Source organism: Mauremys mutica, unplaced genomic scaffold, assembly GCF_020497125.1.
Source record: "Mauremys mutica isolate MM-2020 ecotype Southern unplaced genomic scaffold, ASM2049712v1 000041F_np12_subseq_17779978:17974135_obj, whole genome shotgun sequence".
Taxonomy (NCBI): domain Eukaryota; kingdom Metazoa; phylum Chordata; order Testudines; family Geoemydidae; genus Mauremys; species Mauremys mutica.
The window spans coordinates 116,379-136,005 of record NW_025422816.1 but is presented as its reverse complement, the minus strand read 5'-3'; the positions used below and the strand labels follow the sequence as shown (position 1 = coordinate 136,005).

At 42.3% G+C, this 19,627-nt stretch overlaps 2 protein-coding genes across 12 annotated transcripts; both read right to left on the bottom strand.

Annotated features, from left to right (window-relative positions):
* Positions 1–5,275, bottom strand: LOC123356911 (perilipin-3-like). Of its 3 annotated transcripts, none has more exons than XM_045000175.1 (8): positions 5,142–5,275; positions 4,468–4,547; positions 3,902–4,097; positions 2,832–2,914; positions 2,280–2,532; positions 1,630–1,826; positions 1,269–1,391; positions 1–642 (listed from the first exon to the last, which is right to left on the bottom strand). In XM_045000175.1, exons 2-8 carry the CDS (start codon positions 4,528–4,530, stop codon positions 250–252), a joined length of 1,308 nt encoding a protein of 435 aa, XP_044856110.1. In that variant the 5' UTR covers positions 4,531–4,547; positions 5,142–5,275; the 3' UTR covers positions 1–249. The 3 variants fall into 3 exon arrangements, with proteins under 3 accessions (XP_044856110.1, XP_044856112.1, XP_044856111.1); XM_045000177.1 differs by having other exon boundaries at positions 1–465; XM_045000176.1 differs by having other exon boundaries at positions 5,105–5,153.
* A 4,068-nt stretch (positions 5,276–9,343) lies between these two features.
* Positions 9,344–18,886, bottom strand: LOC123356910 (perilipin-3-like). Of its 9 annotated transcripts, XM_045000170.1 has the most exons (9): positions 18,592–18,886; positions 17,775–17,978; positions 17,453–17,517; positions 16,576–16,655; positions 14,673–14,871; positions 14,324–14,397; positions 13,573–13,711; positions 11,194–11,381; positions 9,344–9,889 (listed from the first exon to the last, which is right to left on the bottom strand). In XM_045000170.1, exons 4-9 carry the CDS (start codon positions 16,636–16,638, stop codon positions 9,563–9,565), a joined length of 990 nt encoding a protein of 329 aa, XP_044856105.1. In that variant the 5' UTR covers positions 16,639–16,655; positions 17,453–17,517; positions 17,775–17,978; positions 18,592–18,886; the 3' UTR covers positions 9,344–9,562. The 9 variants fall into 9 exon arrangements, with proteins under 9 accessions (XP_044856105.1, XP_044856103.1, XP_044856104.1 ...); XM_045000168.1 differs by lacking the exon at positions 17,453–17,517; XM_045000169.1 differs by lacking the exon at positions 17,453–17,517 and having other exon boundaries at positions 17,775–17,934.
* Between the last annotated feature and the right edge of the window lie 741 nt (positions 18,887–19,627).

The following is a 19,627-nucleotide window of genomic DNA, read 5'->3' as shown; positions in this document are numbered from 1 at the left end:
TTCATTCAAATGCAGTGGCATTTTATTTTGAAGACAGTGATAGCACAAACAAGTAGTATCTGAGCTGAGAAGTGATCTACATTATAGCAGTCACACAACACCTCCAGAAATTAGCAGAGATTTAGGCACAGTGCATATTAGTACTAGCCACTGGTGTCTTTCCTGAAGTATGACAGTACACACGAAGTCAGAAGGAAGACTAAATGAATTTGCCTTCTTCCTTAGAAGTTGAAGTTTCAGGTTTCTAGGTCACAGGTCCTCCTTAGACTTGGAGGCTTCCTCAGCCTCATTTTCTTGGTTTTGTGGTTCGATGGAGTCTGCAGACACCTTACCAGATGGGATGAATGGTCCCACAACCCAAGACAGAGGAGTATTCTTCATCACGTATGCCATCAGCTCATCTACATGTTCCTGGGCCTTGGTCACCATCTCCTGGCTCTGGGTTAGGAGGCTGCTGGAGAGATCCTGGAAGGAATGGGCAGTGGAGAAGGATGCATGAAGCTCTTCAATGTTGCGATACACCTGTTTCACCTTATCCTGAAAGTTGGTGGGGAGACCTTGAATGCTGGATACTAGCATCTGGCAGGCATCCTGCAGCTGCTGGATAATGCTGCGGGACATAGCCAAAGTCTCAGACTCCATCTGTTGGAGAAACAGAAGCTTAATTCTAATGTTCAAAACACAGTAAGGATCAAACTTGCTACTGCCACAGGTGATGTTGTAAGGCACCAAGTTATGCTGCAAGGTACTAATGGCAGTTGACGTCTGATGGAAAGACCATGGGCACCAACAAGGTCTGCCATGATCTTTCAGGATACATAAAGAGGCCAAGTTGTGCCTTCCCTAAGAGAAGCCACTTGTGACAATGGAGGCTAACAGAGGCAATAAGCCATGTAAGATGGCTTAGCTCTATTCTGTCCTAAGCCAAGTTAACAGGCATGTCACAGGTTGCAAACCCATGATCTACAATCAGTTTTCAGGCTGGGCAGAGGTTTAAAAAGTAGTAAGCATGAATCTAAAGCAACTATGCTTCTTGGGCACAGACCTTGCTGGGGTGACATCACTTTAGGGATGTCTAAGCTAGGAAGCCACTCATTACGCTCAAAACAGAACAACTTTTTGTAATAAAACTAAAGTCACCTGAGTTTGAGCTACTTATCCACAGATGCAATTATTCTTGGCCTTGCAGGGTGGCTAACTTCAGACCAGAAGTGACACCAACCCCCCCCCCGCACCCCCCCCTCCCATGCACACCCAAATGTACATACCTCTGGTTTTGCCAAATCCTTCATTTCACTGCTTTTTGGCTGCTCCTTATTCCAGCTCAACCATATGTGATGGAACTTCTCCTGGACTTCTTGGAGAGAGACACCTTGCTTAAGGTATTCAATCTAGAAGTGGATTAAGCATATTTAGATGAGACATTTGCACATCAATTTAGTTCCACTGTTTGACATGTCTTCACCCCACAGTGTGGTATGCTCAATGCATGAAGAGTTGAAGGGTCTAGTTACATAAACACAACTATGAATGAAGTCTAAGCCTCATTGTATCACATTCTATACAGGTGTGGTTAGAGTGTTCCCTGCTCTGAAGGGCATCAGTTTTGAGAGATAGTTGAGTTCCTACCAGTCCCATGGTTTGATGAAGCTGGGAAAGAGCCTCTCTGATGCTTTGACTGGTATGTCTCATCTTGTTTAGGGAATACTGGTAGGCACGTTGGCGAAGTTTGGTCGACAAGGACCCTAAACGCACGAAGTAACTCCGATGTTCTTGTGGTTGTGCTGAAGACACTTCAGCCCCTTCCACAGATTCAGCAAGTTCAGCTACAGGGAAGAGAGTTCAGGTTGTTCACCCTCAGGTTAAGAGACTGGTAAAGGAGTACAAGCCATACTGATCTGCTAAATCTTAAGCAGCCTTGTAACAAGCATCTGTCTTAGCACCTATCAAGTACCACAGAGGTAGCTTCAGCCTTAAAACAAAAACCCACATGCCACACAGCATTACTAAGGATTTTGCATACTTTGATAATGACTGGCTTCTAATGAATAGTCATGCCCATCATTCCTTCTAGTACCACCCTGTCCCCTCTTCTTGCTCAAATCATTTTACATGCCCACCAACTAAAGTTAACCCTCAGTCTCAGCTATGAAAAGGCTGTAGAATGAGCCTGCATTTGGTGACAGATAAGATTGAGAAGCATTGAAAGAAGTTTGGCCCAAAGGCAGGATTACCCTAAACTTTTAGGCATAATAGGCCTGTCATTCATGTGTTCTGACCTAGTTCAGCATCTGTCATGGGAAGATAGTGATCCAAGAGCTCTTCAGATCTCTCCAGCACTGCTTCCATTCCACTTATGGCCAGTTGGCCCATTCTTGATTCCACAACTGTGCTCATGCTGTCAGTGACCATTGATTTAGTGGTCTTCATACTGTCCTGCACAGCCTCTTTGGTCATATCTACCATTCTGATCATGGTCTCCTTGACATCTGTCAGTCTGGAAGAGGCCAACTCCTGCGTTTCAGATGTAGCCTAGAGAAGAGTGATCAAGCAAGATATTGTACAGTAATTCAGGGCCATGCCACCACGTTTACCCAGAGATTGAGGTTGGGGAGGAGATTACCACCTGCTCTGCCCCATAGGTCACATCTTCAGGGGAAGAACTGCATCTTGCTGTTAAGCATCAGACCAGAGTTATATTTAGACCCTAGCTCCTGCCTCTTGACCACTTTTAGTATGGAGTGTTCCTCTGCTGGAGGAAGCATCCCATTATTGGCATGCCTTTCTGAAAGGCATGATGTTTTGTCTAGTGAGAGGGTGGTGACAGTTACCTCATCAGCAGTCTGTTGAAGGATTGGTAGATTCTCCTCCACTTTGTCAGGAACTTCAGAAACACACTCATCTGCTGTTGTCACTATAGAAAAAACCAAAGTTCAGTTTCTTAATTGGTCAGTTTTGCTATTGTAAGATTTACAGCCTCTGGCTCACATCTGTAATGAGAGCTTCAGTTCTTCAATATGTTCAGGCAGCAATTGTCCTGGTTTGTAGGGGCTGCACATTTCCCCCTTCCTTCCCCATGTAAGGTGGTTCCCTCCCTCTCCCAAAAAGAGATGAACTCTTTTGTAAAGATTTTCCATGAAAAAATAGTGTCCCCTTCAATAGTTCATAGTTCCATGCTTCCTCCCACGCATCCTAATTGGGCAACTGAATTAAGATAGATGCTAGTCATAACTGAACACTTTCTCATCCCATCTATACATACTGCAGAATTCTCTTACCCAAGCAGTCTAGGCATTACTTTCCAGGCTCCCTCACCAAGTGAGAGGTTTTTATGTTCTGAATAAAGTGCAATGATCTCACTCCATAGTCTTACAGCTCTGAAGCTTTTTGATCAAACATTTAACATCCCTCTGGAAGGCACCAAGAAGTTTTTGCAATGCCTTGGCTGCGATAAGTCCAACTAACTGTTCTCATGAAGGAAGCAAGTTAGGGAACAGCCATTGCTGTTGAGCTATTGCCTGATAAGCAGCTAGTTAAGAAAAGTTTAGCAGTTGTAATTGGTTTGCAGTGTTGTTGTAGCCATGTTGGTCCAGAGATATTAGACAAGATGAGTGAGGTAATATTTTGTTGGACCAACTTCTGTTGGTGACAGCCTAGATTTTGAGGCTCTCTGGTTGCAGAATGAGGAGATCTCCTCATTTTGCAATTAGGTACCTTTCAAAGGGTGTTGCTTCTTAAAGGGAAAGGAGCTTAGCACTAATCTCACCTCCTGGCTACAGTGAAGGTGAGGGCAGGTTCAGCAATAGTAATTAGTGTAAGCAAAGCCCTTTGTTAGCCTCTAGCAGATGTTAGCTTACATGCATGGGCTAAATAGAAAGGTCTGCATAGATGCTTTACTCACCCTCAGGTTCAAGTTTAGTTACAACTGGCTGTGCACTGCTAACTGCAGCATTGGTTATGGAGGTCACTCCCTTCTCTGCCATGTCACAGATGGACCTCACATAGGGATGGCTCTCCTTGGTGGAAGCATAGGCAGTGGCAGCCAGATCATAGGCAGAGTTGACTAAAGGTAGACTGGCCACCCTCCTCAAGACAGTCTAGTGAGGCAAGGGACAGAACAGTGAGTCAGGGAGGCAACGTTCTACACTGGGGCTGAACCTTTACTTTTTCAAGTGGTTACACCCTTGATGTGTTGGCCCCAATCAAAGGATTGCTTAATGCAAAAATCTGAAGAGGCCCAACAGCTGCTTTTGAAGTTAGTACTGAAACTGGATCACAAAGTTAACTAAGGCAAGAAGAATTTTTAAAATCTCATTATAAACCAGGCTATTTTGCAGCATCTGGAAGAGCAACTGCACAAATCTCTAGACTCCGAGATGTGCATATGTGAAGCCTGCTACTAGATAACAGCCAGCCATCTTTCATATTCACATGTTGAACCAGCAATGCTTAAGAGGGAGCACCTACCTGTTGCTCTTCCTCCCCATGCTCTGGGGATGCCATAGTTGTGTCTTTTCCATTAGAAGCCATGGTATGATCAGATATACCTGAAAAGGGCAAGAAGAAAGGCCTGAAGTTACAGGTTAAGTTTCTTAAGGAAAAGTTATAGCACCCTAAAAACAAGAGTGGTGTTCTACTCCAGAGAGGGACTAGAAGAAATGACAGGGCCCTCATCAGATTAGCAAGGAATATTTAGAGGAATAGTGAGCTAAATACATGGTCACTCCTTTTTTAAAACAAGAAATATTTCAATTCTGCTACAGCTAGAGAAGAAAGCAAGCAGGATTCCTTCTCATGGCATAGAGTGTTTGAAAGTCTTTGGTTTTTTTGGAGAATCTATTAAAGGCAGTAGGTGTCACTACTACTAAAGGCCATTTAATAGCTTTAACTACAGGGGGTGGGTAAGAGTGGGATCCTGTCTCATCAGTTAAGAGGCTTAAGGCCAGGGAGCATTAAGTTTCCCAGACCCATCTTCCCAACCCCTGTCCTACCCACAGCTTCTTAATAAAGACATTTACACATACAAACCTTTCTTAGTCACATAAGTGCACAGCCCTGACCAAGGAACTATATAAACAATTAAAATTAAACTAAAAAGCCTCACCAACAAGTCCCACTCCTTCAAGGAATGACCCACTGACCTTTCTCAGTACTCCAGACACTGCTTTATTTCACTCCCCACCTGGTCAGATTTTATACACCCCTGGTGATGTAATTGTGAGGGAAGGGAGTGAAATACTCAGGACTGACAGTTCAGGTAATCAGTGAAAAGAAGACTTTGCTAACCAATAGGAGAATGCAAATCCTTTGGGGACTGGAAAGATTGGGAGTGAATTATTCCCCAAATGTGATTCCAATTAACTGCACTGGGTTTTTGCTGTCATCGAGCTGAACTCACTTTGAATCCACAACCTGCCTAGAAACAGTTGCTAGTTAGGATGGGTAACATTTTCAAAAACACCTGTGTGACTTAAAAAGCCATTGACTTTCATTGCCCTTTCCAATGGGAAAAGAGAGAGAAAAGTGGTTTTTTTAAAAGGTAGAGAAAAGGGTAAAAAATTGAAATGGAACTTTTCATTTTATGAAAAATCTAAAAAAAAACCCAAAACATAAAAAACCCCAAACAAATAAAAAATCAGCCAAATATAGACCATCTCTGGCAGTAAGGTTGCAGATAGCAATGTGTCTGCTTCACCTGCATGTTGGCCATAGTTTCAAAGTAAAAAACTGGCACATTGGAACAAGGAGTGGCATATTGGAGACAGGTAGTTTTTTCCAGTGGTTAGAATACTAGCCTAGGATTTGAGCTGGGTTCAATTTTATGCTCTACCACAGACTTCCTGTGTGACCTTGTACAAGGCCTCCTGATGCCTTTTTATGCCTCAGTTTCCCCTCTGTACAGTGGGAATACTATGGCTTCCATGCTTCATAGAAGTTTTGTAAGATGCTCAGATACTCTGACAATCAGGGCTATAGAAATACCTTAGATAGATAGTGAAGCATTTTGTTGGGGAACAAGAGTTAGGCAGGGTAACTGGAAGAACTTGCCCTTCTCCACCTTCATCCCCCTTTCAGAAAAAAGGGAACGTGTGCCACTTTCTGTTTCAGGGAAGGGTGGGAGAAAAGAGTCTTTATTCTTTTGTCACCCCTTCCTTGTTCTCCCTCAGAGTTTGAATTGGAATTGGATTGAACTGGAAAAAAGGTGGTGGTACTGTCCCAAGTCCTGCCCACAATCAGATTGTGCAGGTGTAAAGAACATGAGCACACATGCTCTGCCGGGTTCCCCTTTGGGCTCTCTGTAAGGTTCAGCTACACCACTGGATATGGCCAGATTAAGATGGAGGCACAATAGCCACATGCCTGGATCCCAGTCATGTGATTATATCAATCTCAGCTTTCATTTAAAAATAAATGTTTCTACCTCACATGGCTGCAAAGAAAAGCTTGAGATTATCCACTGAATAGAACTGAGACAGTGATGTCTGCCTGTGTCTGCCCCCAGCCTCCTGCAGAGGGAGAAGCAGCATCCATACCAAGGGAGGTAACTCTTTATCCCCCACTTTGCCCTTGCTGTTCTTGGTGTGCGCCCACCCACCTTCCCAGGAGTTCAACAGGTAAATGCCTAGCTGGGCTCTGTGGGATTGGTGGCATCTGGTCTTTTAGCCCCAAGGGTCAGATATTGGCCATGGGAGTGTGAATAGTTCCCTAAAGACATCCACTCTCACCATGAAAATCAGATACCACCCCAGGCAGATCTCCAATTCTCCCTCTCTTTTCTTGCTTACTTTGATCAGCAGTGAAATAGTTAAAAATCTAGACGTATATTACCATCACTTGGCATCGGAGTTACCCCACTTTGATGAATGGGGCAGTTCACGCCTCTCTGAGCTCCTGTGTCAGGCTCTCTGCAGAGGCAGGCAGATGCCTGTGCATCCGTTTTTTGCTCTTTTCATGTTTTCAAGGTTTTTTTTCCATAATCTGTTGTTACTTTATATTGATAGAGTTTAGCTCCATTAGCACTTGAAGACCAGCCACTCCAGAGAATGCAAGAGACACAGAAATGTAAGTCTGGACGGGACCTCTGATGCACCCTGACTGTTTTGGGGTTCTCCCAGAATGAGGCCGCTTTATCATATAACTTGCAAGGCACAAAGTTTTCCAAGTAACTGAATTTGGAAGTATTTTACTGTTCATTCTAAACATATGAAGCTGCATTTCTCAAATGTTCTTTCTGGCTGCATTTTGTAATGCTTAAGGAAAAGGCCTCTCCTCTCCATTGACAGTTTCTATGCCTTCAATACAGATAAATATCAAGGAAATTGTAAACATTTGTACAATGAGCATGATCGCATGAAAATACAATTTCCCATTGGATTCCTTCTTGCTCATGGTACAGTACAGCCTTGTGGCACAAACCACTTCGTGGCATTACTTGTGATATTTTTGAAGAGGTGTGAGGTTCTGCTGCAGTTGTTGGGGCAGCAAAAGAGTCATGGATAAACCAGAAGCAACTGAGATTCTTTAGTTTAAGTTTGATACCCTAACCAGTGCGGAATCCATCTTGATTCCCACCCTTGTAGTCTTTTTATGTTAGTGCTATTGTAACCCACACATTTTCTGGGTTTGGTGTTCTGGCTCAGCACGTGGCACCGAGACCACTTCAAGAGAGAGCAATTAAGGAGTCTGGTCTACAGCCTCAGCTAATACCCAGTTGGCTTTTCGCTCATGCAGTAGAGGCTCATGCACTAAGCTCCAGAGATCCCCAGTTCAATCCTGCCAACTGGGCTTTGTCAGCGTTACACTGTCCCCTTCCCTTCTAAATGTTTATCCCAAATGGGCAACTAGATTGAGATGCTGCCACCTTTTCCTCTTAACATTGTCATGCTACATTAAAATATTTTTGTGCGGACCAGGACTGAGCAAATAATGAATTTTTCATTTCAGAGGCTGAACAAAAAATAAAATTAAAAACAATCAGTTCAAATCAAAACTCATTTTATTTTTCAGTTTTTCCTCATCGAAATGGAATAAATGAGCAAATGTGTTTCAAGCCAAACAAAACAATTCACTTGACCCTAAATGATTTTTTTCAGTTTTTCATTTCATGTAGGTTTTGGGTGCTTTTTACTCCCTCCCTTTTTTACAATCTAGCTAAATTTTGAAAGGAAACACCATTTCAGAATGAAAAAAAAATCAAGTGTTTCATTTCCAGATGTTCAAAATGAAACTATTTGAAATGAAAAGTCAAAACATTTCATTTTGAAATGACCAAAACAAACTGTTTTGACTTTTTCTATTTCTTTCCCCATTTTTTACTTGAATTTGCAAATAACTTCTGTGTTCTGAAAAATGCATTTTTTCGCAAATTTATGATTAAAAAATATTTTACCCAGCTCTAGTGAGGATTCTTCATCCTGTGTCAAACTGAGCCTCTGTTACCTGTGCTGAAGAATCCAGATTCCTTAGCAAACTCATACACCTCTTTAGGTGGCCTGGCTACTGGGGTGGGGACAAAACACCCCACTGTGTTAGGCTGGGTTACACGACCATTCTGATGTGGCAGCATTTCACACCCACTGGGTACAGGGTCAAATGACTACACAAGGTGCAGAGCAGTGGAGAAGCAGGCCTATATTGTGCAAGTGTCCCAGGACATATAGTGAAGGTCTATATATTCTTCTGTCTGGTCTGCCCACTCTCTTCCCACCTGCACTGGGGAAGGCAGTAGCAGCCCCGCGGAGCCTGATATGCCATCAGCCACAGAACAGTGATTCCTTACTCAGTCACTCCTCCTGTCCTACCTGGCTATTTAGGGCAAATCTCAATGCTGCCCTTACAGAGCTTTCTACTCACAAGAGAAGACAACTGGAACTTTAACAGAATTGAAACTACAACAGGGTTCAAAAAAGAACAAGATAAGTTCATGGAGGATAGGTCCATCACTGACTATTAGCCAGGATGGACAGGGACGGTGTCCCTAGCCTCTGTTTGCCAGAAGCTGGGAATGGGCGACAGGGCATGGATCACTTGGTGATTACCTGTTCTGTTCGTTCCCTCGGGGGCACCTGGCATTGGCCACTGTCGGAAGACAGGACACTGGGCTAGATGGACCTTTGGTCTGACCCAGGATGGCTGTTTTTATGTTCTTATGTCAAGGACTATGCAATGGCACGTTCTGTTTGCTATCTGCTAAAATTCCTAATCTTCTATTAACCTCCCTGTTTTAAATTGATTCTGTTTGCCACACATGTAACCAAAAAATCTTGCTCAAGGTCAGACTTTTTATAGTTCCTTTCCCCTCCCGCAGCCTGTATTTAAATGATTCCAAAGGGACTTTCAAAGAACCCGATTTATTTACTTACTTCCAGGCTATTCTGAGACTCAGCTCTAATCTCAGAGCTGAGTTCACAAAGATCAAAGCTTTCGTTTGACAAACTTGACAGTTCTACAAATAAATTAGCTCCACCAAGAAGTCCTGTCCTGTAACAGTTTCCAAACTTCTGCAGTGTCACTTGTTATGTGCGCCTTCTTATCCATATTCTGCAGTTTCTGTGGAGTCTGCTTATGTTCTACCTCTTAAAGCATTGAAGGGTCCCACAAACCAACAGAGAGGTGTACTGTACACCACATACTCCAGCAGCTCATTCATATGTTCCTCCTCCTTGGTCACTTTCTCCCATATTTGGGAGAGGATTTGTCTAGACAGATCTTGGAAGGAATCAAGAGTGGAGACTGAAGCATGGAGCACTTCTGTGGTATGGGAAACTTGTTGCATCTTGTCCTGAAAGTTGACGGGAAAGTGTTCAATAATAACCAGTAGGATCTGGTAGATGGTCTTCAGGGGTTGGGTGATTGTATTAATCAAGGCAATGATGCAATATTTCAGCAACTGCAAGAAGCAAATTAATAGTGTGAAGGTACAATTTTTAGAAATATCTCTTGAAATGGGAAATGTCTACAACTACACTGTTTGATCCTAAAACTGTTCCCCAACACAGAACCATTGTTCCCGCCCTCTTTGATGTTTTCCATGCCAATCCAGCCCTGTTTGGTATGGTTCCCCCTGATCATTGAGGAGCTTCTGTTGAAGCTATATACCAGTGATACTCAGCGTTCAGTGCCATATTAGAGATCAACATTACCCAGTCATGTGAATTCATTGTTTCATTTACTATAGTACTATATTACATTTAGTTTTTTATATATATATATATATATATATATATATATATATATATATATATATATATATATATATATATATATATATATATATATATATATTACTCACACAGTAAATCAGTTAATAACTTAGTGCAAGTTGATAACTTAATTGGTTAATAACATAGGAAAAGCATCCTGATTGGTAAATAACTTAGATTGGTTAATAATTAAATCACAGTGTTTTAATATCCCGTGCTGCCAAGAGCCACAAGAGACACATTAAAGAGACACTTGCGGCTTGCGAGCCTCAGTCTGAGTATCACTGCTATATACGGTCTGGAATAGGCCTAGATAAATAAGAGGTCTTGTAATCTTTGACTCTCGTAAAGACTGGATTGCTAAAGAAAAAAAAAGCTACTGGGACAAAGAACAACAATGAAACCGCCAAACCTGAAAAAGATAAGTAAAAACTGTCTAAGTGAAGACGCTAACTAACACTAATCCTAATGAAGAAGGCACGGGATGATACATTCTGACAAAACTGGGTCCATGGACCAGGTGAGGTTCCCGTTCCGTCTGCCAACATGGCTGGAAGGAACTGTGACAGTTGGTGCTCCACACCACTTTTATTGCTCTGCCCCGCAAACATTTGGAATCCCAAGAGAAGGGTGTAAGGTAGTGTTCCAATGGCATTAAAAAGTTCCATTGATCTTGGCTGTGCCACAGGTACATTCAGAGCTTAATTTGTGTCAGGGCTTGCCAGGGCTGAGCCCCGGCACCTTTAGGTTTGGCCATTCATAGCCCCGGCACTTCTGGGCTTGCCGTATCAGTTATGAAAGTAAAAAAAATCTTGATCACCAGCACTTAATTGCTTGAGCCCCAGCACCACTTTCATTACAAATTCAGCACTGGGTACATCTCAAGAGTGGGAATATGCAGAGGCCACTCAAAGAAGATTAGTTATATTGTGGTTCTGCCCAGAACATCCCTGGGATAAGGATGAAGGGGAAAGAAGAACTTTGTTCCTACCAGGGAACTAGTTTGAAGAGCCTCCCAGAGCCTTTGGCCGGCATCCCTCACCTTGCTCTGGGAATGCTGGTAAGCACATTGCTGGAATTTGGTCATCATGGAGCCCAAACACACCCAGTAACTGTCATAATCTTGCTGCCGCTGGGCAGAAGCCATTCCATGCCTTTCTGCAAAAACTGTAGGTTTAACTGAAAGAAACAAGAGAATAAGGTTATTCTGCCAAATGAAAGGCGATAATGTCAGAATGGACCACAGCTTCCCCAAATCTTAATTTGAAAGCCTGACTCATAGATTCATAGATTATAAGGCCAGAAAGGCCCACTGTGGTCATCTAGTCTGACCTCCTGTATAACGCAGGCTATAGAACTTCCCCACACAGGCACCAACAGAGTAAGCACGTTCCTGGGGCGGCAAAGGTTTATGGGCAGCGGCATTCCATCCATTCTTGGGGCGGCAATCCAAGCGGCTTTTTTTTTTTTGCTTGGGGCAGCAAAAATGGTAAAAATGGCAAAAATGGTAGAGCCGGCCCTGTCCCCATAATAATTCCTAGAGCAGAGCTTTTAGAAAACCTTCGCAGCACATGTTCTACCTGCATCTTAGATACTAAGGGTCAGATTTTCAAAAGTATTTAGGAACACAGAAAGGTAAATAGGCACCTGGTGGGATTTTCAAAAAGTTCCTAGGCACATAATTCCCATTGATAGAGATAGGCACCTTGCATTTTGAACATCTCACTAGATCCCTATCTGCATCTTTAGGTGCCTCAATACCTTTAAAAGGCTGGCCCTTTGGCAACAGCACTACTATTACCACTGTTTGCCACCAATCTAGTGATGGAATTGTTTTAATGAGAAATTGGGTTATTTGTATTATGGCAGTGCCTGAAGTCCCCAACTGACTCAGGTCTTGTTGTGCTAGGCAGAAGCAGAAGACGGTCTCTTCCCCTAAGAATTTATAATCTAAACAAACAATGGGTGGAAGAAAATATTATCCCTATTTTACAAATGGAGAACGGAAGCACAAAGAACTTAAATGACTAGTCTGAGGCCCTACAGGAATTTGTGGCAGAGCTGGGAATTAAACCCAGATCCAGCGTGTGTAACCACTTTTCCTCTGAAATTAGCCAGTGCTTTTCTAGAAAGGTCGGTGGTTCGTAAAGTATCTCCTCCCCATTTAATAGCATTTACCCTTTGGTAAGGAACATAACCATTGGCCACACACTTACATTTCCCCTATCCATGAAGCATTAACACCCCCCAAGTGACAGCATGTGCTCCAGGATGTAAACACACTCAGCACCAGTCATAGTTTTGTGGCTTTGGATCTTGCTCTCCCAGATGTGGGCATTTTACTGAGCAATCTTCAGGAAAACAAATGTTACATAACAGCTTAACATATGTCATCGCAGGGTGGCCTAGTCTCACTTCACAGGATGCCTGGGACATATTTTAAACTCACTCTCTTCTGTCAGTCTGATATTTGTCTTCCTTTTACACCACAGTGTGTGAATGGATGAAAGCAAGGACTAGAATGAAGGAGTAGCTCATGGCTTAAAGCTAGTTCAAGTGGGAGTCCTGTTAATTATTTGGTTTTATCAATGCAAGGGGCCCTTTATCCATTTACTGTCTTGTTATTATATCAGCCAACTCCAAATAGAAGGAAAGTCCAAGGTAATAAAAAGAGTGGAACTTTGGGATGCCCCCATTTTATTTTGGAGCTATGGCAAAAATATTGACACCAGGACTGGAATTTTCAAAAGAACCTATGAGATGTAGGTACTCAACTTTTACTGGAAATCAGTAGAAGCAGAAGACTGAACTCCCTTAGGCTCCTTTGAAATTCTCAACCTGGGTGTGACCCACACAAGTTCTTACCCACTTCACCAGCCGTGGGGAGGTAGGGATGTGCTAGCTCTTCAGCTGTCTCCAGCACGGCTTAAACTTCATTCTTGGCCATATGACTAAAGCTGGTCAGGAATTTTTCAGCAGAATGTTTTTATATTGGAAAACACAGATTCATCAAAACCAAAACTATTCACAGAAGTGTAGTGATTTGGATGAAACTTTCATCATGAAGGTTTCTCAGCTCCAGGATGGAATTGACAGAACCCCACCCAGAACAGCCAATAGCTCCCTGCTCCAAATCAGGCAGAGCAGGGACTTGAACTTGGGTCTCCCATATGCCCAACTAGTACCCTAATTACCCGGCTATTTTAGGATGGGACTTGCTCATGTTTTTTAATGAAAATTTTTTAAAGGTCTCATTTTCATTCCACTGTGGGACAAAAACTAATTTCAAATCCTCCAATTCTGTTGTAAATCAGAATTCTTGTTTCCCAGCCAGCCCTACATACTTTTCATCCCATGACTGTACTCATACCATTAATCACTGCTGATTTGGGGGTCTCCATATTGGTCTGGATGGCTTCTTTGGTCAGGCCGACCGCTCCTATGATCACTGCATCATTTTCCCCCTTCCCTTTGGGAAACCTCATGAAGTCCTTTACATCTGAAACAAGCTGAAGATAAAATAGAGGAAAGTTGGTTTTATACTAAAAAAAAAAGATATTGGACAAAGTTTTCAGACTCGGGTGCCCACAGCCAGGCTGCTAAATTCATAATGAGGGTATCTAATAAGGTGGGAGTAATTTTCAAAGCTGCTGAACAACGGCAGCTCCAGTTTTCAATGCTTTGACCTAAGATCTCATCTCAAAATAGGGTAAATATCAGTTGATGAAGAGACATCACCTTCCACTTGTTGTGAGCTTAAACTTCCATACAGGAGACATTTCAACATAATGTTGTCCTGGAACATCTATGAAACGGGGCTTGTGTCATCCAATTTTATCTCCCCTTTCCTAGTTTGCAGCCATCAGAAAATGTGTGTTTGTCCACTGCCCCAAAATTCCCTCCAGTGTTTGAATTGAAACTGCACAGACTGCCTGTTATTGTCTAGTGAAATCCACAAATACCCATTTTTGATCAGATACATTCTTGCAAAATAGGCTACAACTATCCACACCTCTCCAGCAAGGCATTCAGCTGCCACCACAGCTCTAGTCACTCTTGCTAATAGATCAGATCATAGCCTTCCCCTTTAAGGAGTCTCTAGTTGAATAAAAGATAATTACCTGATCAGCGGTCTGACAAAGTATCGGCAGCTTCTCCTCCACTGACTCTAGACCCTTGCAGTTTACTGTTGCAGCTATAGAGAGGTAAATTGAATTAGTTTCTTAACTCTCTTTCAGTGTGAGTCGGAATAGACTGGCTTATGTTTACGTGTCCTAGTTCTCAGATCAGCCATATCAGAAGTGGAGACAGGAGGCCAATTTTCCAGCTGGTTTTAGGCACAGAAGTTGCTGTGAAATTGCACACTACCTATGTGTGACAGTCAGGACTGAAGAATTTCCCACAGAATTTTAGTTTGAGTTACACTTTCCCTTCCCATTGAGAAAAGCTTCTCTATCCTGGGTTACTTACGTTGAGGTTCCAGGGTATTCAGAACTGGCTGTACACTGCTGACCGCAACTTCATTAATGGTCTTCACTCCTTTCTCTTCTCCAGTACACAAAGATTTGTTGTACAAATGTCTCTTTTTGATGGAAGTATATTTAGTTGAAACCAAGTGACAGACAGTGCTAACAAAGGGTAGGCCACTCGGTTTCTTCAAGACGTTACACTGAGGCAAAACAGGAAAAGTCACATCAGCAAAGATTCACTGGCAGGTTAAGGAGCAAACTCAAAACTCTGATTGATCTATCTGGCTTTCCAAAGATTTAGGACCAGCTCCAGAGCTAGTTTAAATGGCAGCACTTCACTGAAGTCAATGGAGCTACACCATGTATAGTGGTTGTGGATCTGGAGTTGTAGAGGAAATGAAATCCTATCATCTCCTCAAAGAAAATCAGAATCCATGGGCTGCATCAATACGTCTTTTTAAACTAGGTAATTTGAAAAGTCTAATAAAATCAAACATCTAGTCCTACTTCACATTTCTGAGCAGTAAGTCCTGTAGGTGCAGACACTGAGAAGACATTGGGGTTTGGAGGTGGAGGAGGGAGGTTTACAGCAATTTGAGTCCAGGTACAACTTCTACTAGTTCTGTCTTTGAAATCTTTAAACAGAAAATTAGGATGAACCAAAATCAAAAGATTATTTTACTCCTTGCCCTTTAAGGAGGGGGTGGAATACTTAGTTATGACAGGTTTCAGAGTAGCAGCTGTGTTAGTCTGTATCAGCAAAAACAACGAGGCGTCCTTGTGACACCTTAGAGACTAACAAATTTATTTGGGCATAAGCTTTCGTGGGCTAGAACCCACTTCCTCAGCTGCATGGAGTGGAAAATACAGGAGCAGATATAAATACATGAAAGAATAGGAGTTGCCTTCCCAAGTGTAAGGTCAGTCTAACGAGACTTGGAAAGGCAACTCCCATCCTTTCATGTATTTATACCTGCTCCTGTATTTTCCACTGCATCCATCCGATAAAGTGGGTTTTGGCCCACGAAAGCTTATGCCTAAATAAATGTGTTAGTCTCTAAGGTGCCACAAGGACTCCTCATTGTTTTTAGTTATCACTGTTTCTAGTCTTAGTCTAGACCGTTTCTAATCTAATCTAGTGTGACTAATTTAGTAACTAACAGGAGATGTCATTCTATTTGCTGTGCACTGCACCTTCAAAATCCACCCCTTCTTGCTCACTTTGGGGGCTCTGAGACAGTTTCTATTTTGTTTTTCAGTTAGGATGCAGTTTTATGCCAATATTACTTCACACCAGTAACATAAAACTTGTGTACAAGTGTGGAGAATCAGGCTTTTTATACATGTTCTTTGCTGTTTTCCTTAATCAAAAATCAAAGTCAGACAGACTAAAAACAAACATTGCTTTGGTCTTTGTGTATGGAAAAATGGAACAGAAGAAATCACTGAACAGTGGAATGGCTATTTAGAATAGACTTATGTCAGCTGGACTTCCAGAAACCACCTTTGAATTTGCTGAACAATTGTTAGATACAGATAATTTTGCTATGTCAGTCTTGGCCTTGACATATGACACAGGCATGGATGAGAAGGGCTGAAAAGTACCAGTCCTGATGCTACTTATAAACCTAATGTGAGACCCTCAACTGGTATAAATCAGCACTCCTCCAGTGATAGACAAGCCAATTTACACTAGCTTAGGACCTGGTCCACTGTCTTTCTTGGCACAGAATGGAGAATTTAGTATTCACATTCATTCAGTTCTGGACTCATTTCAACAGTCACTAAGCACATTTCTTGACACTTCGGTGTAGGGGTGGCCTGAATTACCTGTTGGTTGGTGCTTAGTAATGCAAACCAGTATCCTACCTGCTGAACCTCATATTCCTACAGGATGTACCCACCTGCTTCTTCTGTTCCCAGTTCTCTGAGGAAGCAACGTCTAGTTTGGTCGTCTTAGAGGACATGGTGCAGTCAATTATAACTGAAAGTCAACAGAAAGATATGACAGTGTTAAGTTAGGGTTTTAATGGAAACCTCAGATAACACACAAGGATAGAGAATCTCACAGACTGATCAAAGCCTAAAAACTATGTATGGGGCCAAATTCCCATTGACAATCTGGAGTAACTCCATTAAAGTTAATGCCCCTCCTTGTTCTCTCTCTATGTGTCTCTCTGTCTCTCATACACATGAAAGAGAGTTTTACTCTGTAAGTTGCTCTGATGGAATGTGTGACATCCTCCCATTTCACATCCTAATTTAAGTCTGATGTAATTCCACTGAGGAGGGCAAGGGGAGGGCCTTGGTACCAGGAATCAGTCTGAGGGATCTGTGCAACTGGGATTTTCTATAGTTAGGTTCAGCACTTCAGGTTGTTTGTAAAATGATTAGAAATAGAAGCCCAGTTTGTAAGCATGGAACAGCCTCCAGCATGGCACCCATACTCTCTTTCTTGCCTAATGAAATTGGGTTGCACACATACTTTTACTTTTGCTTGGTTTTCTGAGGATGCAATTTAACTGAGTGAGCAGAAAATTCTGTGATAGTTCTTAGTCCAATCCCTTATGCACTGTAAGAACCTATTAAGTGCTTGATCCTGACCAGTGCATGTGGGGGAATGTTGTGCATGTGAGCACAAGCTACAAGATGATGAGAAGGACAGGGAATGCAAGGGAATCTGATCCTGCCTTAATGAAAGCACTGCTGCATAGCCACTGACTTTCTGCTCTTCCTAAGTAGGAGTAATTCAAAGAGGAGAGTATATAATGTTTCATTTACATGTTGGGAGTCTCTCATAAGCCTGTTTCTTCTCACACACACCTATTTCTCATCCTTTTTTCTCCCTGCAATCAAGAAGAAGGTAGCAGGTGCACATGGAATTTCAGACGTAGACCCTCCTGTACTCTCTGCTCCTATTCAAGATGGAGCACAGCAGCCTTGCATGTCCTGGTGCACATCATCCAAGGCCTAAGCGGATGAAAAATTATGACCACCACTAGCCAAGGACCATTCACCTAACTACCTCCTAAAAACTATGTATAGGGCCAAATTCCCATTGACAATCTGGAGTAACTCCATTAAAGTTAATGCCTGGACTCACCTAACTAACTCCTAATTAAGTGAACGATCATCACGCAAGGCAATTTTTAAACTTGAAGCCAGTTGATGCGACGGTTCATGCCACAACCAGGTGATTGGCAGCTTGGGATTCACACTGGATACAGACTGCCACCCCCTTGTAGTGGTCTCTAGTCTTCTCACTCAGCAAGATTAATTCAATAATCAGTCCATGTGGGATACAAAACTATTCAAAGAAGTTAAAATACTCCTCACTTTTATGATTATTTGTATTACAGCCCTTATCTATCTAGAAATGCAGATATGCTGATCACCTCACAATCTTTCATGGATTTTAACGTAACAATACCCCAATGAGATAGGGAAATACTACCCCCATTTTACAGATCGGAAACTGAGGCACAAGGTAGATTATATGACCTACCCAAAGTCTCACAGAAAGCCGGTAGCTGAGCTTGAAATTAAGCCAGAGTCTCTTGAGTCCCAGTGTAGTGCCCTATGCACTACACCGTCCTTTGTACCCCACCAGCCCCCAACCAATAGCATGGCCCCATTGTGCCAGGTGTTCCACAAACACCTAGTGAGAGGCACTCCCTAACATTCTAATTAGATCAGACGAGAGAGACGGAGAAAAGGACAGAACATTCAAGCAGAAAACTAGCAAATGAGGCACAAAGAGATAAAGCGACTTGCCCAGCGTCATCTCGGATATCTCTGGTAGAACTGGAAAATGAATGCCTGTCTCCTGAGTCCCATTCCAGTGTCCCAACCATAACTCAATGCTTCCTCCAATAACAACCACTTCCCAGCTTCACTGAAGCAGCAGCCGCTCTGATTACCTGCCAGTGGGTGATACTGTGTTTGTTTTCATCATTGGCGGGATGGTCTACAGGTGTACAAATTATTCCATTAGTCTTATTCTTCACCCTCTGAAGTCATGTAAGATAACATTTTGTGCATTTTACACCATTCTCATTCAAGGGATACTTTAACACCATTCAAGGGATACTTTAACTCCAGTCAAGCATCTGTTATCTGACTATTTCAAAACCTGACCCTCAAAACCTACAAGATAATTACACCTTGTAATAGACAAGAAAATTCCACCTTATCATTGGCTAAAGATAGTCATGTGACAAAACATGGCATTTCTATTGTTTACCTTCACAGATGTAAATCCTGGCATAAGAAACGATGTTGCCCAATCAAATCATGTATGCAAATGACTACATTATGATTGTCTGCAGCTGAGTTCGGTGGTGGCTCTCACCTTTGCGCCAATCAGCTGTTATATGCAAATCCCTGCTTCCCCATTGGCTCAGAAGTGAATAGTTTTTTCTCAGCCTTTAATTTTATTGCAGTTTTTTGGGGAACTCCATGATTGTATAGTTTCAGAAGTATCTGGTAATCTCTTTGTTATAGCTTCATATGTCTTATGAAAGCACCCATGTATATAATGCTACATTCATTTGCTTTGTACTGTAGTGATCCTTAGTCCATAGTTACCTGTCAAATCAGGAGCCTTTTGATATTCAAGTCAAAAGAAATATATATATAGCTGCTATTCCCATTTTAATGGGAAGTAAACTAAGGCATCTGAGGCTGTGTGACTGTGGGTAAGTCACTTAACATGCCATTGAAAGTGCTACCACGGAATCCTGTCTCCTATCTTTTGGTTTATTGACTGAAAAACACTTTCAAAGGGTAGGAGCATAGCTCCTGCTCATGTTGAGTCATACAGATGGAATGTATTTATCCCTCCTGTCAATTCAAAAAGTCAGAGTGTGCTGCATTGGCTACAAACAACCCATATTTGTAGCTTAGGAAAACATTTTAAAAATGGGTCTAAATTAGCGTCGTGCCATTCCCCACACA